This window comes from Cryptomeria japonica, chromosome 4 (genome assembly GCF_030272615.1).
Source record: "Cryptomeria japonica chromosome 4, Sugi_1.0, whole genome shotgun sequence".
In the NCBI taxonomy this organism is placed as follows: Eukaryota; Viridiplantae; Streptophyta; class Pinopsida; order Cupressales; family Cupressaceae; genus Cryptomeria; species Cryptomeria japonica.
This window is the reverse complement of record NC_081408.1, coordinates 462,654,796-462,682,782: the sequence shown is the minus strand read 5'-3', so window position 1 is coordinate 462,682,782 and position 27,987 is coordinate 462,654,796. Positions and strand designations below refer to the sequence as shown.

General features: G+C 38.8%; 1 protein-coding gene across 1 annotated transcript in view; it reads left to right on the top strand.

The window, feature by feature from the left end:
* LOC131077354 (insulin-degrading enzyme-like 1, peroxisomal) overlaps positions 1-27,987 on the top strand; it is a 266,966-nt gene that overhangs the window by 142,865 nt on the left and 96,114 nt on the right. Inside the window, exon 14 of the mRNA XM_058014835.2 lies at positions 27,110-27,213. Within this exon, the coding sequence (XP_057870818.2) occupies positions 27,110-27,213 (104 nt within the window). The remainder of the gene's footprint in view (positions 1-27,109; positions 27,214-27,987) is intronic.

The window sequence follows — 27,987 nt, the reverse complement described above, 5'->3', positions numbered from 1 at the left end:
ATAACAGAAAATACTTGGACCTAATAATGGAAGGAGTGTTCATCGGACAACAAATGTCAACATGAATCAATTGCAATACCTTAGAAGCTCGCGAAGAATCTGTAAATGGAGTTCGATGCTGCTTTCTATCCTGACAAGCTTCGTAAACTTCCTGATTCCTGAGTCTGAATCTTAGGTAAGTCATGAACCAGATCCTCTCGAACAAGCTGAGAGAGTGTATGTTCAGATGGCCATATCGCTGATGCTAGAGATTACTGATTGAAGAACGTTTTGCTGCCATGGCGTGCTCTTGAGAATCTCTAGTGTCAACAAGTCTATAAAGACCATGATCTTCAATACCCACAAAAATTGTAGTACGAGTCTCCCTATCAACAATGCTACATTTGTGCGAACTGGAGACCACATCAAGTCAAGGAGATTGTCTCATAATTTGACTGATAGAGAGAAGGTTGAGTTCCATGCGGGGAACACAGTATACATTAAGGAAAATTAAATTCCTCCCACCAGATTGAATCTACACATTGCCCTTGTCGACAACTATATACTCTTCCCCTCATCCAAAGATCATAGAATCGGTGAAAGGTTGATATTCTATTAACCAGTCACATCGATGAGTGAAGTGTCGAGAAGCATCTAAATCAATATACCAAGCAGAGGACTTCACATGATTTGCAGTCTTTTAGCCATAAAGGCGTAAAAGGTAGATTCCTTCTACTCAGTGTGCTCGAAAACATTTGCTTTTGGCTAAGACCCTCCTTGCTTCTTTTGTTCAAAAGCCAAGCGAGACCGACGATCCTTCTTCATGTGACCATAATTGTTGCAATAATTGTGTTGAATGTCATTCTTCGAGCCTTCTAATGACAAAGCAAAGTTCTTTGCTTAGAAGATTGAGATTTGCCTTTATCCTTTTGAAATGATTTGGCTGCGAAAGCTTGTTCTATGGAGGACGAACTAGCACCATTGTCGAACTGTTTTTTCTACCGATCCTACTAGAGAAGTCTGTTGCACAGCTCTGGAAACTTCAAGTCAACATAAGTTGAAGTAATGTTGAGCATCTCAATAAAGAACTCATTAGACTTTGGTAGACTTTTCAGAGTGATAACTACCATGTCTTCTTCCTCCATCTTTCAGCCAACCGCTTCCAACTGATCACGAATGTCCTTGATTTTTGTGAGATGGTCCTGTAAAGACATCTGTTCAGGACTCATGATGGAAAACAACTGGCTCTTCAGAGAGAACTCACGACTCTTGTCTGATGCTTCATGGAGATCTTTCAAATGAGTCTAGATCTCTGCAGCTGTCTTGTTGGACAACACTTGCGACAGCTAATCATCAGTAACATAGAGTTTTATAAGCATTACGACTTCTCGGTTGCACTCATCAAATTTCTCCTGGTCCTATCTGGGTGTTGCAGGACAAGATTTCGTACCCAGAACGAGTGCATCAAGGCGGTGATATTCAAAGATGGTCATCATTCGCTACTTCCAGGTGTTGTCTTCTTCCAACATTATGTTTGTCAAAGAAGCCATCTTGCACCCTTTTCGAGGCATGAAAAATGAGGTAAACAGAAAAGGTTGAAAATCAGAGTCCACAAAATTCAAGGCATGAATGCCAATGCACTTAAGATGGCAACACTGTGGCACAAATTTCAAGGCATGAATAACAAATCCAACACCCTGACACAAAATCAAAAAAAGTCTGCAAAAATATATAAAAAATATATTTTTGTTTTTCGAAACTCTAGCAGCGCTGTAGATTTCTTAGCTCCAAGTGATGCTGAATAGAGGTTTAAACCCTACGAGCTCCGGATTTGCAGCAAAAAACAGATTTGAGTTACAGAGGGTCGGATTTAACCCTACTTGCAGGCAAAGATACCATGAAAATGCAAAATAAATTCACGAACTTTTTGCAAACAAATCACACCTAAAACAGAAGAAATCGTGCAGATTGTTGGATATCATTGGCATATGATGAACCGGTATGTTGATATGATGATAATGTATGTTGTCATTGATGTCAAATAAGTGTAAGTGAACCGGTATGCAGATTGAAGAGATTCAGTGAACCGGTGTCAGGGTTTCACTAAGTGTGATTACCGGTTGATAGTCTCAGCTCTAGGGTTATGAGTTTGGCGATCCAGCTTGTGCGATGAATCGATGATACTCTGTGATGAGTTAGCTAAGAGATGTGAATGAGATTGAGGTGCAAATCAGCCTTGTGCGCGTGAAGGATTGAGGCACAAGAAGATCGACCGCGTTTGAAGTCTACCTCGAGAATGATCTTTCTTCTTAGTGGTATGAGAAGAGAGCGTGATGGGTTACTGATTCCCATGTGCGGTGATGAATGAATGATGCAGATTGTCTTGTAATCTGTTTGAAATTGTAATGCTCTATGCAATATGTTTGACGGTCAGGATTGGACCGCCTGTGTTGTAAACCTTAGATGCTTAGGGTTTAAGGTTTATGTTACCGACCTATCTGTTGTCTATAAGGTCGATGATGTTTGTTATTGAAAAGTTGTTGGCAAATGTTGTGTGTATGTATTCGAGTGAAGAGATACTTGATACTTGCCAGACCAGTAAGAGGGAAATTGCAGAGTGTGATTGCAGAAGTAGAGGATATGAAAAGGATCTGCGTTGGCATGTAGTGCTGTTATCAGATCGTAGTTTTTCCTGTTGTCTTCTAATCATTTCAATAGATGGAAAATCCCTTTACCGGGTAGCTTTAACAGGGTTATTGTAAAACCTGTAACCAGATGACTCAAGATCATTGAGCTCTTTAAATCCTCTAGCGAGGTAACCTTTAACATGGTTTCAACCTTTAACATGGTATATAGCCATCCCTTAATCGGGTGATCTCTAACAGGATCGGTTCCTAGCAAAACCTTATTGTAAAGTCTTTAACTGGACTAGGCTCCTAACAAGGCGAGCTTCAAAAGAGTTCAAAACAAGCTTTTGGGTATTCATCCCCACCGTGGTTTTTCCCATTTGGGTTTCCACGTGAAAAATCTGTGTTATGTGTTATGCATTTTTCATGTGATGTTTATGAAGTATTTGGTTGAAAGATTATGCATGTAGGGTTAATAGGTTATGGTATTTTTAGTATACCACATGCATATCTTTATGGGTGAAGTTGATGTTGCACAATTGATCGTATTTGAAGTATTCAGACCTATCAGTTTATGGTGTCTGGTGTCTTACTGTGTTTAACCGGTATCGCCATGGTTAAGTTCAGTAATGGTGATAACCAGTTGGTTTTGCTTTAGCTAGATAAGTTGTTAAGAGAGTTTTTACCTGTACTGATTCACCCCCCCCTCTTAGTACCGGTTGGGGTATCTGCTGTTCATCATTATTCATCAATTGGTATCAGAGCGCCTCCAGGTCCTCGGTGATATAAGCTTAACCGCTTGAGGTAAAAGATCCTATTGTAATGATGAAGAGGGAAGGTCCTAAGTTCAATAGAGATAACTTTAAGATATGGAAGGACATAATGAAGATTTACAATAGAGTATGGGTGCTCAACACTGGAGCTATGTTGAGAATGCCTTTGTTACTCCCACTGGCACTTTGACTGATGATCAGAAGAGAGAAATCCAGGAAAATGGGCAAGTCATGGAAGCTCTTATCAGCAGCCTGTCAGATATTGAGTTTATTAATGTTCAAGACAAGGACACACCTAAGGATGTATGTGATGCACTGGAAAACATCTATGGTGGTGATGAGCATGTAAAGCAAGCTAAGGAAGAAAGCCTTAGAGGTAAATTTGAGGATATGAGGATGGTTGAAGGTGAAACCATTCAGCAGTATGGCATTGGGATTAAGACTGTGGTTGGTGACATCAAAAGCACTGGTGGAACTATTGATGATAGCACTGTTGTTAGTAAAGTCCTCAGATCATTATTACCAATCTATGCAATCAAAGTTGCTGCTATCCAGGAACTGAGGTCTATTGATAAGACCAAGGTATCCTTAGATTCTATTATTGCAAAATTAACTACATATGAGTTGAATTGATGGTAGTGTTCAGAAGACTGAGTCAGCCTTTAAAGCATCTACTGTACCATCCAGAAAAGGAAACGAAACTAGTACCAGTTATGAATCCAGAAAATGCAGAGATATGGATGATGAAGAGATTCTGATGGAGTTGGAATCTCTTCTTGCTAAAAGACTTCCGAAGGGAACCGGAAAATATAGAGGTAAACTTCCTTTAAAATGTTTTTCCGGCAATAAGATAGGACATATAGCTGTTAGCTGTCGTAACAATGACAATAAGGATAAACCAGAGAGGTTCAGAAAATATAAAAGTGGAAATACAAGAAATTGTCTAGTTGTTGTGGATGAAGGTTTCACTGATGAAGAATCAGAGGATGAAGAAAATGAAGACATACTGTTTGTAGCAGTAAAGGAAGAAGTGTCAGACAAGAAAGCTCGTCTCCCGCATTGACAACTCCAATGAGTGGATAATTGATAGTAGTTGTTCTCACCATATGACTGGCGACTGGAGCAAGTTTTTATCTCTGGAGGAATATGATGGAGGTGTTGTCAGATTTGGCAACGATGCACCATGCTTGGTAAAAGGTAAAGGATCCATCTCACGTAATGGAAAGAGCAGTGTAGATGATGTCTACTGGGTAGAAGGTCTTAAGCATAACCTGTTGAGTGTTGCTCAATTGAATGACAAAGGATTAATTCTGGAATTTATAGTATAATTGGGAAGAGTGGTGAAGTTATAGCGACTAGTAAGCAGACCAGAGGTAACTTATTTCAGTTGAATGCCAAGATAATACAGTGTCTAATGACTAAGTTTGATGATAGTTGGATATGGCATAGGAGACTTTGTCATATGAACTTTGACAACATTGTTAAAGCTGGTAAGATCAAGGCGGTAAGAGGATTACCGTTGCTGGACAAACCTGAAAATTCTTTGTGCAGAGAATGTCAACTTGGGAAGATGTCTTCCTCAACTTTTAAAGGTAAGTCTTTTTCAGCAGAAAATTTACTTGATCTTGTGCATACTGATTTGTGTGGTCCTATGAAAACTAGAAGTATTCAGGGAGATAGGTATTTTATGATTCTTACTGATGACTGCTCAAGAATGATGTAGGTCACATTCTTGAAAGACAAGTCTGAAGCATTTGGAAAGTTCAAAGCTTTCAGAGCATTAGTAGAGAAAGAAAGTGGTAAAACAATAAAGTGCCTGAGAACTGATCAAGGAGGAGAATTCACTTCTCATGAATTCAATAAGTATTGTGAAGATAACGGTATCAACAGATAGTTGTTTGCCCCAAGGACACCACAACAGAATGGCATAGCAGAAAAAAATAACAGGACTGTAGTTGAAGCGGCTAGAACAATGCTGATCCAAGGAAAGGTAGCTCACACTTTTTGGAGAGAAGCGGTGAGCTCTGCAGTCTATACTATGAACCAGGTACTCGTCAAGAAAGGCAAAGATAAAACCTCTTATGAGTATTGGACCGGAAAAACTCCCAATGTGAGTTACTTTAAAGTGTTTGGTAGTAAGCGCTATATCAAGAGAGGTGAGCATTTGAGCAAATTTGATGCAAAATGTGATGAAGGAATATTTCTGGGATATTCCACTAGGAGCAAAGCTCTCAAGTGTTACAACAATAGAACTCAAAAAATTGTTGAAAGTATCAATGTCAGGGTTGATAAATCCCCTGAGGAACCTGAGGTAACATGCAGCGAAGAAGTGGAAGATGAACCAGGTATAGCCTTCTGGGAACCGGTTAAGAAAGAAACTTGTAAAGATCTTAGTGTTCCTATATCGGTAGAAGCTGCAATGAGAAAAGAAGAAGATGTTAGTGGAGAAGAAGAAGAAAAGCTAGCAGACCAGGCTAGAATCATTCATAGATATGTGAAGTTGCATCATGATCCAAAGAAAATCATAGGAGATAAAGATGCAGGGATACTCACTAGAAGAAAAGTGAAGGAGAACTCTTGCATGATTTCTGAATTTGAACCCAAGACTTCCAGAGACTCTCTTACAGATGAAGACTAGATTAAAGCAATGGAAGAGGAGCTAGATTAGATAGAAAAGAATGCAACATGGTCTTTGGTGCCCAGACCGGAACATAAAAATGTCAGGTACCAAATGGGTCTTCAGGAATAAGTTGAATGAGGAAGGCACAGTTGTCAGGAACAAGGCTAGGCTTGTATGTAAGGGATACGCTTAGGAGGGAGAAGATTATGGAGAAACCTTTGCTCTTGTGGCTAGACTAGAAGGTGTTCGAATGCTACTTTCATTTGCAGCATTTAAGGGATTGAAGGTCTATCAGATGGATGTGAAGTCTGCTTTTTTGAATGGAATCCTAGAAGAAGAAGTGTATATAGAGCAACCAGAAGGGTTTGCCTTATCAGAAGATAGTGACATGGTGTGTAGATTACACAAAGTCCTGTATGGACTGAAACAAGCACCTAGGACATGGTATGAAAGACTACACTCTCATCTTGTGAAGATTGGATTTCAGAGAACAAGTGAATATAGCAACATCTACTTGAAATCAGAAGGTGATCAGATTCTGATTTGTGAAGTGTTTGTGGATGACATAATCTTTGGAGGAGATGATAAAATGAGTCATGCATTTGCAGATGAAATGAAGAAAGAATTTGAGATGTCTTTGATAGGAGAAATAAAGTTCTTCATTGGTTTATAGATTCAGCAAATGGAAGAGGGCATCTTTATTACCCAGTCCAAGTATGTCAAAGAGGTATTGAAGACTTTTGGCATGGATAAAAGCAAACCGGTTGGTACACCGATGGTAACTGGCTGTAAACTGACTAAAGAAGATGATTCAGCACTAGTAAATGAAAAGGAGTATCAGTCAATGATCGGTATATTGCACTATGTGGTGCACAACAAACCAGATATTGCTCATGCAGTGTGCATAGTAGCTCGTTTTCAGAAATGTCTAAGAGAATCCCACTTGGTTGCTGTGAAGAGGATTCTTAGATATCTGAAAGGAACAATTGATTATGGATTGTGGTATCCATATAATGGTGACTATAATCTCAAAGTATATACCGATGTCGATTGGGCAGGTAATGTGGACGACCGAAAGAGCACAACTGGTGGAGCGTTCTTTCTCGGTGGAAGATTAGTATCGTGGACAAGCAAGAAGCAGAGCTGTACTTCTCAATCTACAACTGAAGCAGAATATGTGGCAGCATTTATGAACTGCACTCAAGCAATTTGGATGAAGCATGTATTGGAAGGTTTCAAGGTACCTGTATCTGAACTGTTGAACATATTTTGTGATAACACAAGTGCAATAAACATTTCAAAGAATCCGGTATTGCATGCTAGAACTAAGCACATTTAGCTTAAATATCATTTCTTGAGAGAGAAAGTTCAGAATAAGGAGGTTGTATTACAACATGTTTCCAATAAGGAGCAACTAGCAGATATATTCACTAAGCCCTTACCGAAGACCACATTTACCTATTTGAGAGGTGAATTAGGGGTTCTGCCCCTTCATGAAGTCAACTAAGGTTGTGTGCTCCACATCAGTCAAGTACTATAGCGTCAAATCTTTCAGGATTGATGTTTTGATGGAAGCTACTCCTTAGGGGGAGCAGCATAGTAGATTTTGGAAGCTTATGCCTCCACTTTGGCATTGCTGTCAAAGGGGGAGAAGATATATGATAGATGTATGGGGAGAAGATATCTGATGTATGAAGGAGAAGATATCTGATAATGCAGATACACTGGTCTATGAGGTTTTCAGTTGCAATGCTACACTGAGTATTGCCATCAATGCCAAAGGGGGAGATTGTTGGATATCATTGGCATATGATGAACCGGTATGTTGATATGATGATACTATATGTTCTGATTGATGTCAAATAAGTGTAAGTGAACCGGTATGCAGATTGAAGAGATTCAGTGAACTGGTGTCGGGGTTTCACTAAGTGTGATTACCGGTTGATAGTCTCAACTCTAGGGTTATCGGTTTGGCGATCCAGCTTGTGCGATGAACCGATGATACTCTGTGATGAGTTAGCTAAGAGATGTGAATGAGATCGAGGTGCCAAATCAGCCTTGTGCGCGTGAAGGATTGAGGCACAAGAAGATCGACCGTGTTTGAAGTCTACCTCGGGAATGATCATTCTTCTTAGTGGTATGAGAAGAGAGCGTGATGGGTTACTGATTCCCATGTGCGGTGATGAATGAACGATGCAGATTGTCTTGTGATCTGTTTGAAATTGTAATGCTCTATGCAATATGTTTGATAGTCAGGATTGGACCTCTTGTGTTGTAAACCTAAGATGCTTAGGGTTTAAGGTTTATGTTATTGACCTATCTGTTGGCTATAAGGTCAATGATGTTTGTTATTGAAAAGTTGTTGGAAAATGTTGTGTGTATGTATCCGAGTGAAGAGATACTTGATACTTACCAGACCAGTAAGAGGGAAACCGCAGAGTGTGATTGTAGAAGTAGAGGATATGAAAAGGATCTGCCTTGGCATGTAGTGCTGTTATCAGATTGTAGTTTTTCCTGTTGTCTTCTAATCATTTCAACCGATGAAAAATCCCTTTACCGGGTAGCTTTAACAGGCTTATTGTAAAACCTGTAACCAGGTGACTCAAGATCATTGAGTTCTTTAAATCCTCTAGCAAGGTAACCTTTAACAGGGTATATAGCCATCCCTTAACCAGGTGATCTCTAACAGGATCGGTTCCTAGCAGAACCTTATTGTAAAGTCTTTAACTGGACTAGGCTCCTAACAAGGCGAGCTTCAAAAGAGTTCAAAACAAGCTTGTGGATATTTATCCCCACTGTGGTTTTTCCCATTTGGGTTTCCATTTGAAAAATCTCTGTGTTATGTGTAATGCATTTTTCATGTGATGTTTATGAAGTATTTGGTTGAAAGATTATGCATGCAGGGTTAATAGGTTATGGTATTTTTAGTATACCAAATGCATATGTTTATGGGTGAAGTTGATGTTGCACAATTGATCGTATTTGAAGTATTCAGACCTATCAGTTTATGGTGTCTGGTGTCTTACTGTGTTTAACCGGTATCGCCATGGTTAAGTTCAGTAATGGTGATAACCAGTTGGTTTTGCTTTAGCTAGATAAGTTGTTAAGAGAGTTTTTACTTGTACTGATTCACCCCCCCCTCTCAGTACCGGTTGGGGTATCTGTTGTTCATCATTATTCATTAAAACACAAAATCACTTTAAAAACTTAAAAAGACTTGTAATAGGGAAATAAAACCCCTATTACAAGTTAAAAGCACAAAGTAGGAACTTTTATGAGAACTTACAAGTTCTCATTAAACTTGTAATTTGTCTAAAAAGTTCCTACAACAACTTAAAAGACAAAAAAAGGGGGGAAATAAAAAGTAAGTTACAAGTTTTATGTTTTAAATAAAGTGCACTTATAATCGTTTGAAAAAACCCCTACAACACAAAAACGTAAAGGAAACTCCTAACCTGCAATAGAAATAAAATTTCCCACCTGCAGTCAGAAAGACAAAACCCGAAATTGAAGGAAAGACATAGCAAATGAACTTAAAACGCGATCAAATTTGAAATGCGGATCGTGGATGGACCATAGAACAGTCCTGTTCAACAACAAACAAATTTTTTTTGCCTGAAGAAGTGTGCCTTAAGAGTAAAATCTCCAACTTGCAGTGACTGCTCTGAAACCGGAAATTGCACAAAGAGCTAGGAATTTGAAGACCAAAATTCACCAAAACTTGGACAATGATGGCAAAGACACCCCCCAATGATTTGACACTAACAAATGTGAAGTGTGCCTTAAGAGTAAAATCTCCAACTTGCAGTGACTGCTCTTAAACCGGAAATTGCACAAAAAGCTAGGAATTTGAAGACCAAAATTCACCAAAACTTGGACAATGATGGCAAAGACACCCCCCAATGATTTGACACTAACAAATGTGACTTTTGCACCTCGTAAAACGTGCCTTGTAACAAAAATGATGTTTTTTTAGCAAAAATTTGTAGGGTTTGTCACATTTTTGAAAATCCAAACATGAGGACAACAATTGGCTCTAACTAGGGAACTTCCTTTCCTTGTTGGAACGATTGAAGGGAGTAGAATCCAAAACTCTAAGTGCCTTAGTATCCATTGGGTTACAGAGTCAAGCAACAAAGACACAGACAAGAAGAAGGATGATATGACTGATGCAAAGCAACTACTTAAAACAAGATGCTAAATTGTGCAACTGCACTTGTTGAAAATGGAAACCTACCGATCCTAAACTAGCCATAATGAAAACCTTTCAAATGAAACCATTCACTGGCTCAGCAAAATAGTTGCCTTTCTTCAACAACTTATGGTACCTTGCATGATCATTAGCAACCACAATGAATTGAATCACGAACAAGTGTACTAGAACTTGATGCAACACTCTTTGGAAAAGTTGAACAAATTCACCTTCCTCTTGAAATGAATCATATGTACTGCTGCTCCAAAGTAGATTTTTGAAATCAGACTGCTCTTGTTTAACTGAAAATGCATGTTTGGTCTCTTCCTCAAGTGTATCTTCAAGCTTAGGAACAAGTGAAATCTTTGGCTTTCCATTGGCTTCCAATCAAGCAAGATGTCTGATTGGACATCCTCTTGATCGCACAAGGACTGAATCATTCTTATTAGTTGCAACTTGAACAACTGTTTTTTCAACCATGACAATCTCATGCTGAACGAAAGGATCTTCATGTGATTGAAATGAAAACATGACTGCATTGCATTCCTCAGTATGCTGTTCACAAACTTCTGATTTGAGAGAATCGTCCACAAGACTTGAACAAAATTCCTCTATTGAACTCATGAAATGATCTTCATCAAGTTCTGGGGTAGATCTCTTATGCATAACATATTCTATTTCAGCCTTAGAAGAACTTTCTTGAGGACCTGAAAAACTATCAAAACCTTCACCTTGGAAAATATACTCTTGATTTTCATCTTTCTCAAGCTGCTCATGATCTTCTAACTTATGGGATACTAATTTGGCATCAAAGCTTGAACAAAACAGTTCCATCTCATCCCAAAATGTATCCTCTTCAATATCTGCTTTGCTCTTTTGAATAGGTGAGCTGAACTTTGCTTCATGACAACTCTCATCACTCTCCAAGGAGGTTCTGAAACAGTTGTTGATGCTGGTTTGAGTAGGTTTTCTTCATCTTTCTCCACAAAAGAGGGCAATTCATCAAACCAAACTACAAAAACTTCATTTTTATCTTCATAAACCATCTTTTCACATCCCATGATGTGATTATCCTCCTTCATCAACACCTTGAAAAGGTGGCCTTCAACCTCTTGTTGCGTATTCCTCATGGTATCCGATATGGTCTTTTCCTTTTGTTCATCAGCTTTCTGGAACTGCATAAACCAGATTTTAGAGTCACCAACTGTGTTTGCCTCCTCTTCGTGGAAGAGACCATCAAGATCACTTTGTTCAGATTCAGAATCCTCCATTGCTGCATTTGTTGGTGGTGCCTCAATAGAAAGACCTTCTGGTGATGAAGGAAGCTTGTCCTGATTTCTAGCTACATAACTAGGAGTAATATTTGGATACAAATCCTTGAAATGTCTTCGTACGGGGAAGAGAATACACCTTGAGCTATTTGCCTTTTGAGGGCAACCAACTCATTAGCCAACCTCTGCACCATGGGATCTGTTCTCTTGGTAGCCCATGATCCCAATGAAGAGATTTCTTTGGACCCATTTGGCCCTATCTTTATTTTACCAGCAAGGATAGGATCATCTTCAATATCAATTGATAAGGTTTGCGCTGCTGCAAGGTCTCTCAGAACTACCCTTCTCAACAAGAAACCCACCTCAGGCAACTGAGCATTGATGAAGAAGCACTTTAAATTCGCAGCGGTGTGCTGAGCAACAATTGGAATTCTGTTAGACAACTTGATGAATTTAGCCACAAACTTCCACATGGGTTGATGGGACTCTTTTTTCATTTGAGTCAATTGAGCTATGAATGCATGCACATCCTCTACAAGCTTGAACCTCTCTTCAAAATTTGTTGTGAGTGTAGCCCAGTTTGTGATGGTCTGTGGCGTGAGGTGGTAGAACCAATCTGCAAGAGCACCTTGGAATGTTTCAATGAAAAGTCTCATTGAAACATCCTCATGTTCCACACCAAGCACACCACATGCAATATAGAAGGCAGCAATGTGCTCATTTGGATGTGGTGAAGTGCTTTGGGGAAATAGGATCCCTTATAGTCCGATCACTCATCCTTTTGACTATCATGGTCATTGAATTGGCGATTATTGGCATGCTAAGATCAAAACTCTACATTGCCGTGTGAAGTGGTATATCTTTTCTTTGCCGACATTCTCATCCAAAACATTGCAATTTAAGTGAAATTCATATTGTTCATGAAAGGCCAACAAGGAAAGCATTCAAATACACAACAATAGCATATGATGATCGCTGAAGGAAAAGGAAACTTGAACAGCAAATAGTGCAACTTCATATTTGTAAATTATGTTTATAATTTATACTATATAAATTATGTTTATAGTATAATATTAATTTATTTTAATTTTAATATCTTCAGAATATTATTAGTAATAAATATTAATTAAATAATAGTATTTAATAAATAAATAAATAATTATATTAATTGGTAATTATTATATAAATCATTCATTGGTAATTATTATATTAATTAAGAATAAAAATTGTTTCATTTAGGATATATTTAACGGTTAAGGAGGGGACATGACAAAGACAAAATTCTAAGGGAAAATACAACTATGAAAGCCTATAAGGTGGAATTTCTAGGATATCCTACTACAAATGAGGGAAAGGAGCTTATAGGGTGATGCTTGACATACAAGCAAGTAGAAAGAAAGAAAGAAAGAAATGACATCTGAAAGTAGGTCAATGGGATGCAAGAGTGCAACAATTTACAAAAGAAAGCTATAGGAAGAGATGCCTAGAAAGGCTCCACATAGGGGAAGAATAAAGAAAAATCAGTGAAGAAGCTTGCAATGTGCATTTGCCATTGTAATTGGGGGGTGGCCAAAGAGGAGTAGCTCTATGTTGATGAGAAGAATTCAAATTGCATCATTGGAAAGAAATAGAACCATGGTGTTGAGGAGGAACATGTTGAGGTAGAAGTTGTGAGAGGCATCACTGTTGGCATTTTTTGTGCCAACCCTTGCAAAGATCGGTTCAGAAAGTTCAGTGTCATATAACATGTCATGTTAGTCGGTGCCGCTAACATATCATGTTAGCGCACTCTGCAGAGTTAGCTGCTTCCTTATATTTTTCAGAGCGCATAACAAGAAGGTTATGTGATTGTCAATAACACGATATGTTATCGACTCGTGCCTTGCAGTAACACCAGCATCTCATGCAAATAACACCACGTGTTATTCACCATCTTGTATCGGCATTGCGTGTTATTGACCGTCGCATGTTATTGACTGCATCAAGCTATTTACTGTAGCGTGTTATTCGACTCACGATAAGTCTTTTTGTTATCCTGCAGGGCGAAAGAAGAGATTAAAAGGGTCGTGCGGGATAAGAGAGCAAGCAAAAATAGTGCTCTCCTTCCTTACCCTACCCCGAGATCAAGGCACAATGCAACATTGTGCGAGATAAGGAATTACAAAATGAGGTGTTCTTTTTGCTATCCCGCGAAGCAAAAATGGTCGATCAAAGGGCCGTGCGGGATAAGAACACGATGCATGATAGTGGTCTCCTTATCTCGCAAGATGAAGTGATCAAAGCGAAAGGTCGTGCGGGGTAAGCTATCCAAAGGCAAAATATGTGTTCCCCCTTATCCCGCGCTAAAAATAATACAAGGCTAAGGGCCATGCGGGATAAGAGGGTCAAAGGGCGAATGGCTGTCCTCCTTATCCCGCATCGAAGAAAGGCACAAGAGATGGCCAGTGTGGGATAAGAAAGACAGTGGGCAAGACTTTCTCCATTATCCCGCAGGGGAAAGTGGAGGTCCAGGATGGCCATGCGGGATAAGAGAGTCGAGGGGTGGAAGATGGGCCCAATGACTCAGCGGCCACGTCAGTGGTGGTAGATGACTTTCTGGGCTTGGTGGGCCCAATTTTCATATAAATGGCCTTGACGCCAAGTCTTCTCATGGCGGCAAAGCGCAATTTTGTTTGGCCGAAAGGCCATGTTACTCCAAAATTTTGGAGTGGGGCCAGTTGCCTCGTGGTGTAGTCATGACTGTCGCTAATCACTTGAAGCCCAATCCGATGACCACGACTTGTTCTTTCGTTGGCCCCCTCGGCACTCTCTTGGTGAGATCTCGGGCGTCCATTTGTGCTCGAGATCTCCAAATCAATGGTGGGCATTTGAACTTGCAGATGCCGTTAGCATTTAGAATTTTGCAAGCGGGTTGTTGTCGACCCGATGGTCGAGACGTTCTTCTTGCTTAGTTGGTGCCTCATTCCTGGTTAGATTCTCATCCAACCACCGAGGATCGCTTTCTTTACTCCAGACCTGATCCTATAGGTCGATTTTTTTATGCCACCATGCCCTCTTCAATGCAGAACAAACACTTTTCGTCCCTTCAAGTGTGCTTGACCATGCTTGTTGACAGGGATTACTTCATAGACGGGTTGTTTTGTCCTTTGCAAGGGAGAGGACATATTGCGGAAGGATCCAACACGCCATCAGATCTCCTCTTCTGCAGATATTTTGTAACCTAACCCTAGGAGGGTTAGGGTTTCCATTAGTAGTTCAATTTTGAGTTGTCTCAACTATAAAGGCAAATTTTGTATATTTTCCAAAGCATCTTCTCCTCTTTTTCTCTTACAGTAGTCTATGACTCCTGCAACTGTAAAAATTACCTTGTCTCTGCATTAATAAAATTTGCTTGCCTTGTTTCAGTTTATGCAAATTTGTGTATTTCTCTTCCATGTTTGTGTGAATGCATCTTTTTCTTGTTTTCTTAGCATCTGTGATAGTGTTGACTCCTCTTAGAGTGGCATCTGAGAACATTGTTCATTCCTCTGGCATTGTGAAGAATTCCAACCTTGACTCAGTCTGTGAAAGCTAGACTTAGATAGGAATTAGTGCATCTTTTGGGCAATTTTATTGATGTTCTGTGCAATTATAGGTGGGGGTAGATCAACTTTCAGTCGAGGTGCAAACCTTTTTTCACTTCTTTCATGTGATCCTTCTCTGTTTCCCCTTTCCTTGTCAGAGCATAGATTAGTTTTACTAGTGTTGGGTTGGTCCAACACCTGCATTGAGATTGGAGAGGAAGCCGACCTTCTCCGGAGATTCAACCTCATATTTAGCAAGGTCCCACACTTGAGAGGTTAATTCAATGTTTCACAAGGTTAGTGATCAAGTTTGGTCACTAAGGATGCAAAGCTACGAAACCCGGGGATGTGTCCCCTACCTGAAAACCCCGTCCCAGTCCCATGGACGTTTCGGGGACTTGGGGACGGCCAGGGGACGTCCCCCCCCGTCCCCAAATTGTCAGAATTTTGAGGGGACGTCCTCGGGATAGGGGGACAGTTGGGGACAGCTGGGGACGGATTGGGGACGGCTAGACGTCCCCCACATCTAGAGCTAGGGAAAAATATTAAAAAAAAAGTCGTATTTTCAATTTTTTAAAATTTTTTCTAACATGGGCCCTCTATATTGAAAAAATTTAAAAAACGACTATGAATTTTTTTATTATTGAATTTGAATAGTTATGAAATCAAAATACGACTATCTATATTTTATTATTTTTCTAACATGGACCCTCTATCAAAAATTAAAAGGCAACATTAAATTTATTAATTCATATCAAATATTTATAATTTTAAATTAATTCATATTATAAATTTTAAAATTTATAAATAGAAAATAAATTAAATAATAAAATATTAAATAATAAATATTATACTTTGCTTTTTAGTATTTACTTAGTACTATTTTGATTTCCATATCGCAATTGACAATGAAACAATATGGCAGCAGTGTGGCCTTTGGGCATTTTGTATGTTATTTCTTTAATATCTATTATGATATGCATATTGACAATGTGAATGAATTGAAATTCTGAATTATGAGTGCATATTGAGTATTGAGTCTATTGATAATGTTGCATGTTCGATGTTTGCATTCTAAAATGTTTTCATAGTATCATACACATGCTATATCCATGTTTTCATATGAATATAATGTATAGATGCATGCTTTATCCATGTTTTCATATGAACATTTAGAATTTTCCTATATATTTTAAATTTTCCCTATTATTTATATAGCCGTCCCCTTTGCCGTCCCCCCCCTGTCCCCAAATTTGGCAAAAAAAATTGCCGTCCTAGAAACTCGTCCCCTCGTCCCCCCGTCTCGGAAACTTGGGGTAACGTAGATGCAAAGTTTTGTGACCAGTTTTTTAAGCATTCGAAGAAGATTTAGTTTTCAGACCATTCCACTTCAAGCCATCGGTCATACCACGATTTTTGTCATGCCTGATGGGACTGTTGAACTTTTAGTTCATAGATGACCATCTGGGGTACAAAGTCTTAGTCATTGGTCATATTCTGTGCTGATCTTGGTGTGTGGATCAGCAACTCAGCCTTTGGAGGCAACAAATCACATACCTGGCAACTTTCCATAACATCTATTGGTGAAGCAATTTTAGTGCTCAAACAACTAAAGATATAGTGTGCTCTTTAGTATCTTGCCTTTGAGAGTTAGTTACATTTAGCACTTGGCGACTCTGACGATCGATCTTGGCTCTTGTTCAGGACCAGTTGCCTTCTCACATCAAGAATCCAAAAAGGGGGCATCTTCTAGAGGTATTTTTCTTTGATAGTATGAACTTCCAGATTCTAGAAGAAGAGGGAGTAGCAAAAATTTATGGCTGTCCCTAGAGTACATGCTTTTTTTCACCTTTAATGGTGGCATCCCCTTAGGTCTAGCCCAAAAGAATGACATCCCAGTATCAGCCTTAAAGGCTATACCTTTCTTTACTGGTGAAACCTCTGTTACCCCTAATGAGCATATCAAGGATGTACTAGGCATCTGTTCTGTATTTAACATCACAAAGGATAATGCTGCAGTGAGGCTTCTTGCCTCCTCATTCAAGGGAAAAGCCCTACAGTAGTATAGGGGTCTACCCTCTGGCTCAATCCATAGCTGGGATGAATTGGGGGAAAGATTATGAAAGATCTTTGAAGACAAGAGTGACCCCTTGTCACTAGTTGAACAACTAACAACCATAAAGAGAGCCCCATATGAGTTTATGGCAGACTTTAACTACAGGTTCCAAAAGACTTGGGATAGAATCTCTGCTTTGGTCAAACCATCTTCCAATTGTGCCTTTCTCTACTTCTTCAGGGCTCTAAATAGTGACATAGCTGTGATGATACAGTCATTGGGGGGGGGGATAACTTACCATGGGCCTATGACACTGCCATCAAGGCAGAAAATTGTTTGATTCAAGCAGGAAAGCTTCCTCCTAGGCCTCCTATGTCGTTATTCCCAGTGACATGTGCAAGTCAAATGCCTATACTTGCACTTACACCTCCACCTTTAGTGATTCAAGAGCTCAAGACCCAGGTGTAGGTACTCAACAATGAGTTGGTCTCAATCAGAGGACAACAGTCTCAACGCAGCAAGCCTTATCAATCCCAAAATCTGAATTATCCGCCACAGAGTCCCAATTTTCAAAGGCAAAAACAATGGAGTACCGCTAGGCCTTTGAATAGGCTATACCTTGCAATTGCAAGCACCTCAGGAGAGCTTGTTCCTATGCAGTCTAATCATGTTAATCAGGTCGCTTGCAAAAATGAAGATGCCTCTTAGGCCTTGGTGGCGTAGGGGGATTTTGTTTTAACAAACTGGTAGGAGGAGGAGATGCCTACAGGGAGGTTGCCGCATGAGTTTCAGCAGGCTAGTGTTGAAGTGGTCACGAGAGATTTTGTTTCTGCAACACATGATATATTAGATGTTTCTTGCCATGAGCCTGAGGTTGCTGTAGTTTGTCGCCAAGAGGAAGGAGGATAAAAAATAGAGAGACAATCTGAAGATTTTGGATCTTCTTGTGAGGTGTCTCATGAGCCCGAGACATGTGCTGATGAGCTAGATATTAGCACATGTGATTATGATGTATGCTGGTTCTCCCCTATCCCTGAATGTAATGATGTTGAATATGAGGCCTTCATCCAAGGTGAAGATGTCTCTTTTGGCATGAGGATGAGGTGCCTGAGTTTCAATGTTTTACTTGGGACCAACATACCAAGTTTAGTGTTGTTGAGCAGCAACAGGTTGACCATGCAGATAGTCTTTCAGTTGCTCAACTTGACAGTATACCTGAGCTTCAAAGTTTCCAATTTGATATGTCTGAGGAGCCTCCTCATGCAGATCAAGACAAGGAGATGGTATACTTGTCACCCTCATGTGAGTTTGAGACCTTTTCTTTTGGTCTCAACTCATACTTGGAGCAGGGCAGCAGTGATGTCGGTGCCCCTCCCCTTGCTGAGTGTGCATTTGATGTGCCTCCATGTGCTTCAGATGCCTATCTTATGTGGATTCCCAGTAGTAGCAAGGTAAATGGTGAGTTTTCTTGTCACCACATCAGCATCATGTGTGCTCTGTTGTATGCATGCAGGATACTTCATTTGTTGCAGTTGGCTGATGACTGCAACCATGAACTAAGGGAGAACAACTCCTTCAAAAGGATCATTTTTGACAGAGGCAGAAGCTTTCATTTGCCTCTTATTGTAACAATGTAAATATTAGTTAGTTTTTCTCCATACTTTCCAAGAAGTGCGCGTGCATAGGTCATCTCTTCTAGAATGGCCAAAATTTTGATGTAATCCAGGTTGTAGGGGTAGAGATTATCTTTTTGTTTTAGGACTTGACTCTACGTCCAATGGATATTCTAAGACTTCTGGTCTTGCCCTAAGTAGGCTTAGGGCCCCCTCTGAGTTGCTAGAAATGTTGGCATTTTTTGTGCCAACCCTTGCAAAGATCGGTTTAGAAAGTTCAGTGTCATATAACACGTCATGTTAGTCGGTGTGGCTAACATGTCGTGTTATTGCACTCAACAGAGTTAGCTGCTTATATTTTTCAGAGCGCATAACACGAAGGTTATGTGGGTGTCAATAACACGATATGTTATCGACCCATGCCTTGCAGTAACACTAGCGTCTCATGTGAATAACACGTCATGTTATTCGTCATCTTGTATCGGCATCACATGTTATTGATCGTCGCATGTTATTGACTGCATCAGGCTATTTACCGTAGCGTGTTATTCGGCTGGCGGTAAGTCTTTTAGTTATCCTGTAGGGCGAAAGAAGAGATCAAAAGGGTCGTGTGGGATAAGAGATCAAGCAAAGATATTGCTCCCCTTCCTTACCCTACACCGAGATCAAGGCACAATGCACCATCGTGTGTTATAAGGAATTACAAAAGAAGGTGTTCTTTTTGTTATCCCGTGAGGCAAAAATGGTCGATCAAAGGGCCGTGCGGGGATAAGAACGTGATGCAGGATAGTGGTCTCCTTATCTTGCAAGATGAAGTGATCAAAGCGAAAGGTCATGCGGGTAAGCTATCCAAAGGAAGAATATGTGTTCCCCATTAGATTGCGCTAAAAATAATACAAGGCTAAAGGCCATGCGGGATAAGAGGGTCAAAGGGCGAATGGCTGTCCTCCTTATCCCGCATCGAAGAAAGGCACAAGAGATGAGTAGTGTGGGATAAGAAAGACAATGGGCAGGACTTTCCCTGTTATCCCGCAGGGGAAAGTGGAGGTCCAGGATGGCCATGCAGGATAAGAGGGTTGAGGGGCGGATGATGGGCCCAATGACTGAGCGGCCACTTCAGCGGTGGCAGATGACTTTGTGGGCCTCGTGGGCCCAATTTTCATATAAATGGCCTTGCTGCCAAGTCTTCTCATGGCGGCAAAGGGCAATTTTGTTTGGCCAAAAGGCCATGTTACTTCGAAATTTTGGAGTGGAGCCAGTTGCCTCGTGGTGCAGTCATGACCGTCGATGATCACTTGAAGCCCAATCTGATGGCCATGACTCGTTCTTTCGTTGGCCCCCTTGACGCTCTCGTGGCGAGATCTCGCGCATCCATCTGCACTCGAGATCTCCAAATCAACGGTGGGCATTTGAACTCGCAGAGGCCGTTAGCATTTAAAATTTTGCAGGCGTGTTGTTGTCGACCCGATGGTCGAGATGTTCTTCCTGCTTAGTTGGCACCTCATTCCTGGCCAAATTCTCATCCAACCACCAGGGATTGCCTTCTTTACTCCAGACATGATCCTATAGGTTGATTTTTTGACACCACCATGCCCTCTTCAATGCAGAACAGAGCCTTTTAGTCCCTGCAAGTGTGCTCGGCCATGCTTGTTGATAGGGATTACTTCACAGATAGGTTGTTTTGCTCTTTTCGAGGGAGAGGACATCTTGCAGAAGGATCCAGCATGCCATAAGATCTCAGATCTGATCTGCTCCTCTTCTGCAGATATTTGGTAATTTCCATTAGTAGTTCAATTTTGAGTTATGCCTCAACTATAAAGGAAAATTTTGTATATTTTCTGAAGGATCATCTCCTCTTTTTCTCCTACAGTAATCTATGACTCCTGCAACTCTAAAAATTACCTTGCCTTTGTATTAATAAAATTTGCTTGCCTTACCTTGTTTCAGTTTATGCAAATTTGTGTATTTCTCTTATATGTTTGTGTGAATGCATCTTTTTCTTGTTTTCTCAGCATCTGTGATAGTGTTGACTCCTCTTAGAGTGGCATCTGAGAACATTATTCGTTCCTCTGCCATTGTTAAGAATTCCAACCTTGACTCAATCTAAGAAAGCTAGACTTAGGTAGGAATTAGTGTATCTTTTGGACAATTTTATTGATGTTCTATGCAGTTACAGGTGGGGGTAGATCAACTTTTAGTCTAGGTGCAAACCTTTTTTCCCTTCTTTTATGCAACCCTTCTCTCTCTCCCCCTTTTCCTTGTAAGAGCATAGATTAGTTTTACTAGTGTTGTGTTGGTCCAACACCTGCGCTAAGATTGAAGAGGAAGCCGACCTTCTTCGGAGATTCAACCTCACTTTTAGCAAGGTCCCACACTTGAGAGGTTGATTGAATGTTTCACAAGGTTAGTGATCAAGTCTGGTCACTAAGGGTGCAAACTATTGTGACAAGAATCACCTCATAGGTCTATTAGCATATATAAGAGATGTACTGGTATCCAAAGGTTGTTAAGAGTTGCTTGTCTCCTAGATGTGTTGGATGGAGGCAATTGATTTGTGGGTTCTAAAATCCCAAGAGGATTTGTGTTGAAGGGAAATGACCTTTTGAAGATAAAGGGGCAAACATTGTTGGCTTGAATTTCTAAAGAAAGTAGGTAGATTGTTGCACAAGCCCCTATAGAGGCAATAATATCTTCTTTGGATCATATAGAAAATGGGGTATCTGAAGATGAAATGCTCCTTAGTCTACAACACCTCCTAGAGGAAGCAAAGATGGTAGATTTGGAAGGTAAGAAATATAGTAATCTATCTTGACTGATAGCTAGTGGAAACACATACTCATTTGGCCAAGGGGAAATTTCAAGCCATGTGCTTATTGTATCTCAAGATCCGTATATATATTATGTCAAACAAAATCCCTAGGCATGTGCTTGATTAAAGGAGAAAATATATTGAAAATTAAAAAAAAATTAAGGCCATACTTGGTCAATTGTGAGAAAAGACTAGAAAAAAGAAAATAAATAGCTGCACTTGAATAAGTAAACTAGAAAAAATGAAACCCTTATTCGAAACTATTCAGTTTCAAAGCACATAAATGGCACATGTGTTCACAAAGACATATTTTAACAAAGATAAAACTTATGTTTACAAGAACGACACATTTAAATCTTCAAACAAAACAAACAAATATAGATGAAATAATGAGGTGCCATTTCTGTAATAGTTATTTATTTTCAAAGACAAAAGAAAGTCTCTTATAAACCAAAAGTTGTAATGCTTTTAATAGCTTTAATTGAAACTTCAAGCAAATGTTCATTGATATCTTTTGAAGAGGTGGCATACATTTTTGAAGTGAGACGTCTGTTTTCAAACACTTTTAAATGAGGTTTTAAAACATGCAAACATCAGATTGGTACCGATTTGTAAAGATTCACATTTAATATCTAAATGGCTGTCATGATCAAGTTGCCTGTAAACAAATAGTTGTCTACATTCAAAAAGTTTGAATCCTGAAAGTTTTTGGGAGTTTTCAAAGTTCCACTATGATCCGTGTAGAAGAGAAGAACGATTGGAATCATGTAGAACCACTTGTCTAGAGTAGCCGTCATTATATTTTTAGCAGAACATATTCTAGCGTAAAGCTATTTTTAGATGGGATTTACTATTTATAGCTTTCAACTACTTTTAGCTTCCTCTATTTGTGGCTAGGAGTTGGCTATTTTTAGATTGTCTATCTCATCATGCAATATACATGAGCTTTGAAGATATTGTAATAATTGCAACTATCAATTCAATTAGTAGTTGCATGCATCAAAATTAGAATTAGTGGATAGGATTAATCTGTAATAAAGGTTGCATGGCATCCAAGAAATTGTAGTTAGGGTAAAAAAGTAACTAGTTTAATTCATTTATTTTCATGCAATTGTTTGTAAACAATATGAATTCGTTTTTGCACTTAGTGTGGTCAATGGAATTTCTCACAATTAAACATTATTGAAATTACTCTTTGTTGAGTATTCAATGTTATTATGATTTTGTTATGTAGTTAGTGACATTTATTATGTCTATCTTGCTTATGAATGTTCATTGAGATGTCTCATGTTCTGCTAAGGGTCAAATTGTTTTGGCATATTTAAAAAACTTTGTATTGCAAGTTAACCCAAAGATGTAGATCGTGGCTTTGTATCAAGTCCTTATAAAGTATCATAACATTTGTGTTTGTGTTAACCCATCCAATCCTTGTGTACTTGCTTTGTTCAGTCTCTATTTTCAAATGAATAGTGTAAATGTGTAGCTGTAGGATTTGTTTTTAGTCAAAAAGCATAAATTCCTTTGCCTAGTGTTGAAAGAGCATCTTAGCCTTTTATACTAGGCAAAACCAAAAAGATACACATTGACATTTTTTTAGCATGAACGTGAAGCACTCCAAAATCATTATAAAGGTTGTTATTGCAAGTACATATTGTTTAGTTTCAGGTTAAATTTATCTTTTCTAGGGAGCTTCCCCTTCTAATTTGGAGGGCCTTTCTATTGCAGATTTGTTGTATTTTTTGTTCTACTGAAAGCTGCAAATTAAAATGTTAACAAAATGTTTGGCGGCATTAAAATAACATGGTAACTCACTTTTGCCACTGTGGACTTTGACTACAGGCCAAAGGGATGAGAAGTCCTAAACTCCTAAAAAAAATAGATCCACAATGATTTAGAGAAAGTTGGGGCTCCCTTATGTTGGCATAGTTTGTACACTTGGACTCAAGTTAACTATTGCTTATTTTGAACTTCCATAATTGTCTTTGCATTTGCAACAACATTTTTGAGCAACCTCCCACTTAACTGTTTTGGGAAGGGCAACTTCCACCCTTTCATTGCAATTGTCTGTGGTGTCAACAAACACTCTCAGTATTAGTTTTACACCACATTGAAGGAAAGTAGTAATACCAAAAATTTGCACATGCCTTATCTAGTTCTGCATTTCTTTGTTCTGCCTTATTGTTTGCAGCGAAGGTTTTTCTCTAGGTATGTTTCTAGGCACTTCTGATTGGGCTTTTCGCAAGCTGGATGAGGTGGCTGTGTTGTGTATGTGTAGATCACAACTAGAGTCCATAATATCTATTATATTTACTTCTTTTTGCTCTGCTAAATTGGGATTAATGGCTGCTGCTACAGTTGCTTATGTTCTAAGCCTCTGTATTTTCTTCTCATCCAACAATGCAATGATAACATCATCTCTTGTTTTGCCTTTATTGTAGCATTATCACACAGATTGGTGTCATGGTCAGGAATGCATGCAATATGATATTTGCTACGAAACCCGGGGACGCGTCCCCTACCTGAAAACCCCCGTCCCAGTCCCGGGGACGTTTCGGGGACTTGGGGACGGCCAAGGGACGCCCCCCCCCCCCCCCGTCCCCAAATTGCCAGAATTTTGAGGGGACGTCCCCGAAACGGGGGGACGGCTTCCCTAGCTGTGGGGGACGTCCGTACGTCCCGGGGACGGCTGGGGACGGATTGGGGACGTCCCAGCCGTCCCGGGGACGGTTAGACGTCCCCCACTTCTAGGGCTAGGAAAAAATATTAAAATAAAAAAAGTTGTATTTTCATTTTTTTTTAATGATGTTTTTTGCGTAATTGAGGGAGTGAAATATCTCATGAAGGGTTTTTTGCCAATAGAAAAATAACACTTGACGCCTAAATAAAATAATAAAAGTATTTTTGGCCTCGCGGGGCGCTGCCCCTCGACCCCGCCCTGTATCGCGCAAGGGAGCGCGCAAGGGGCGCTGCCCCCTTGACCCCGCAAGGGGCGATGCCCCTTGACCCCAACTTGGGGGTGCTGCCCCCAAACCCCCGTCGAAAAATATTGGGGGAAACTGCGCTGATGGAAGTAGTGAAAATTTAACCTCCGAGTCTGATTAGGCTCCATTATGTATGTTATTTCTTTAATATCTATTATGATATGCATATTGACAATGTGAATGAATTGAAATTCTGATTTATGAGTGCATATTGAGTATTGAGTCTATTGATAATGTTGTATGTTCGATGTTTGCATTCTAAAATGTTTTCATAGTATCATACACATGCTATATCCATGTTTTCATATGAATATAATGTATAGATGCATGCTTTATCCATGTTTTCATATGAACATTTAGAATTTTCCTATATATTTTAAATTTTCCCCATATTTTATATAGCCGTCCCCTTTGCCGTCCCCCCCCGTCCCCAAATTTGGCAAAAAAATTTGCCGTCCCAGAAACTCGTCCCCCCGTCCCGTAAACTTGGGGTAACGTAGGATATTTGTGCTGATTGATAACTATTCAATTTTTTTTGAGTGCAAGAGACAAATCTCAATTCGAAATACTAGTCCAATATGACATATTTCCATATGGGGTCATGGATTCTAGTGGGTCTACTTCCAGCAGAATGGTTCACATGTATTGAATCTAAGCCTAATGTGAAGTTGGTCTCATTGTATGTGAACATTCAAGCCAAAAAAAAAAATGATATTTGAAAAATGTTCAATGATTTTAACAAGATTTAAAAATAAAAATAATTATGTAGATGTATTTCGAATATAAATGGTAATTGAATAGCAATACCATTACCTAGCGAAAATAATGTTTTTTGATTGTAAAAGATGAACCCTATGTTTAGGGGGTAAAAAGAAGCATTTTCATTTATAAAAACTATGTAAATCAACAAGATATTTCCTATATTTGCTGGGAACATTGGAAAAACATTGGTGCTAAAAAAAACGTTGCGATTACTCAGCAAGTAATTAAAATATGAGTGGTGGTACAGAAGTAGTAGCATTGTTTCATTGTGTTGCTCCCCTCTATGTGAATGGGCAGCATGGAATTGTTTTTTAATTTCCTATATCTGCTGTGAAGATCAGCTAAAATGAGTTAACCAGTCTAATAGCTCTAGAGGTCTTTAGGAAGGTCATATGGCAACATGTGATAACCTTTGTAACAGAGTAATAATGTATTTATGCTTACTGATAAATTATCAAGATTAATAGATATTGTACTTGTTCATACAATCTGTACTTGGATAGGATAAAGATTTTGTGCTATCCTATTAGGACAATCAGGGTTTATAGTCTGATTTTTAAGCCTGGAAGTGTTTTTTGTTTGCTGCAAGTGTAACTATATATTTTAGAAACTCTTCATTTTTAATTATGTTTGAATTAGCATTAAACTATGGTGTTTTGCCATCTTTATGCGGTTTAAGGGCTTATCTTTGAAGAAGTATGCTTGTATCACAAACTATACTCATTTCCAAGATTTATTCAACTTAGCTTCATACAGACAGCAAAACGTTTCCTAAAGACACATGTTTTTACTTTTGTTTGAGTCTTGATCATTTTTAATTATCAAAACTATATATTTTTCGCTTCCCTAGTATGCAATTGTAGTTTGTAGTTTTAATTATTGAATAATATATATCTTTGACTTCCCTAGTTGGACTCTTACAGTTTTGTTCATTTTGGTTCATTTAACAGCATTTGTTGATCATTCTCGTGAAGTAATATTTACCATGTATTGTAAAGAACCTATTATCTAAAACCCTTAAAGCAAATGTTGCTGGCAGGGCCCTTAGAAAACTGTAATAACTCTACAGTTTTTGTATCAGTTAATATAATTCCGTGTTAAACATGTTTGTTTTATTTTTTAATCAAAACAAGAAGTTGATATATCGAGGGTACCATATAAGTATGGAATTTGGATAGTAGGAATTTGAAAGGATTTAGATCTCGTGATCATATTCAAGAGGCTGTCAGTCTTCATAGTAGAAGTGATCTGTCATTTTACATGGTGAAAAAATGTCATTTATTGTGAATATAAATGTTGTACCATTTAAAAGCTTTGAATATCTTAGTAGCCATGATTGATTCAAAATCTAGATACTGTAAAGTTTAAACTGTCCCTTTCATCCTTATTGTCTGTTGAAATCATCTTAAAGGAAGAAATATACACATTTTAATTTTGTTTTACATAGCACTATTAATATCTCCAAGTTAACCTTTGTGCGAGTGTCCCAATGATTTCACAAATGAACCGTGCCATGCTGTCTTACAAAGCACTTAAAAAAAAATAAAATTGGGTTATAGCTTCAGCTTTTAACTTGTGCTTTATTTATGTGATATTAAATTTTTTTATCATATTTTGATTTTTTTTCTCTATTGTTTTGTGCTGCTCCACCCTTTCCTCTCTCTGCCACTATATAAAAATGTAGACATTCTGCCTTTGTAATTGCATTAATTGGAAAACTTGAGGTTTGAGTGAATGCACATTAGAGGTAAGCTTTTCTGTCAGTAGCATTTGGTTTCTTTAGGGTTTAAATATTTTGAAAAGAACATTGCCTTATAAGGTACTAACAAATTCTAATCCTTATTGAAATTATTCAATTCTCAGTTGTATCCACTTGAAGATTGGTTGGTGGCATCATCGTTGCCTTCCAAGTTTAATCCAATTACAATTCAAATGGTTTTGGATCAGCTTCTTCCGAATAGGTCCAGGTTAGTAGATTTTGGATATATGCTTCTTTCTATAGTATATCATCAAATTTCATTAATTTTTTGGTACCTGGCATCATTTTTTTTCCCTATCTGCAATAGAGAATACAGTAACTGTTACATATCATGTAATTTGAAACTTTATGTTTACCTTCATTATCATTCTTTTGTGATATTGCTTACTATTTCTTATTAATTTTTGGGCAATTATTGGGTTTTGCAGGAACCCTGGCCAAACTAGGACTGGTCTTGACTGGGAAGTGATCCTGGTCTGGGTCTGGCTTGGATTGCCTAGGTTTCTGTATCATGCTTGTGGATTTGGCTCAGGTACATTTAGATGTACCTGGGCGAAATCTATAGGCCCAAGACACGACCTTTGGTGAATCCAGGGAGAATGTGATGTCCCCATCTTATTCTTAAAGCTAATTTTAATAAGTATATGTTCAGGGGAGAAATAAAGATTAGAAACCATGGAGTCTTATAAAAAGACGGTTTCCTTAACAAAATAAAGGAGCAAGAAGAATGTTAGCATTGATTACCTCCAAAAAGAAAAGCTTCACTGATGGTCCACTGTATACCTGCAATAAATTAGTAAGCATCATATCATAAACAATAAAGACTTGCAAGCATCCTTGAAATAAGCAATTGATCTTCCTTCAAAAGAGGAAATACACATTCTCTATAGTTGCCAAGCATGATGACCACAACCATCCACACACCTGCTCACAATCATACCATTCCATACATAAATTCAGAAAGAACAATGCATAAGATCAC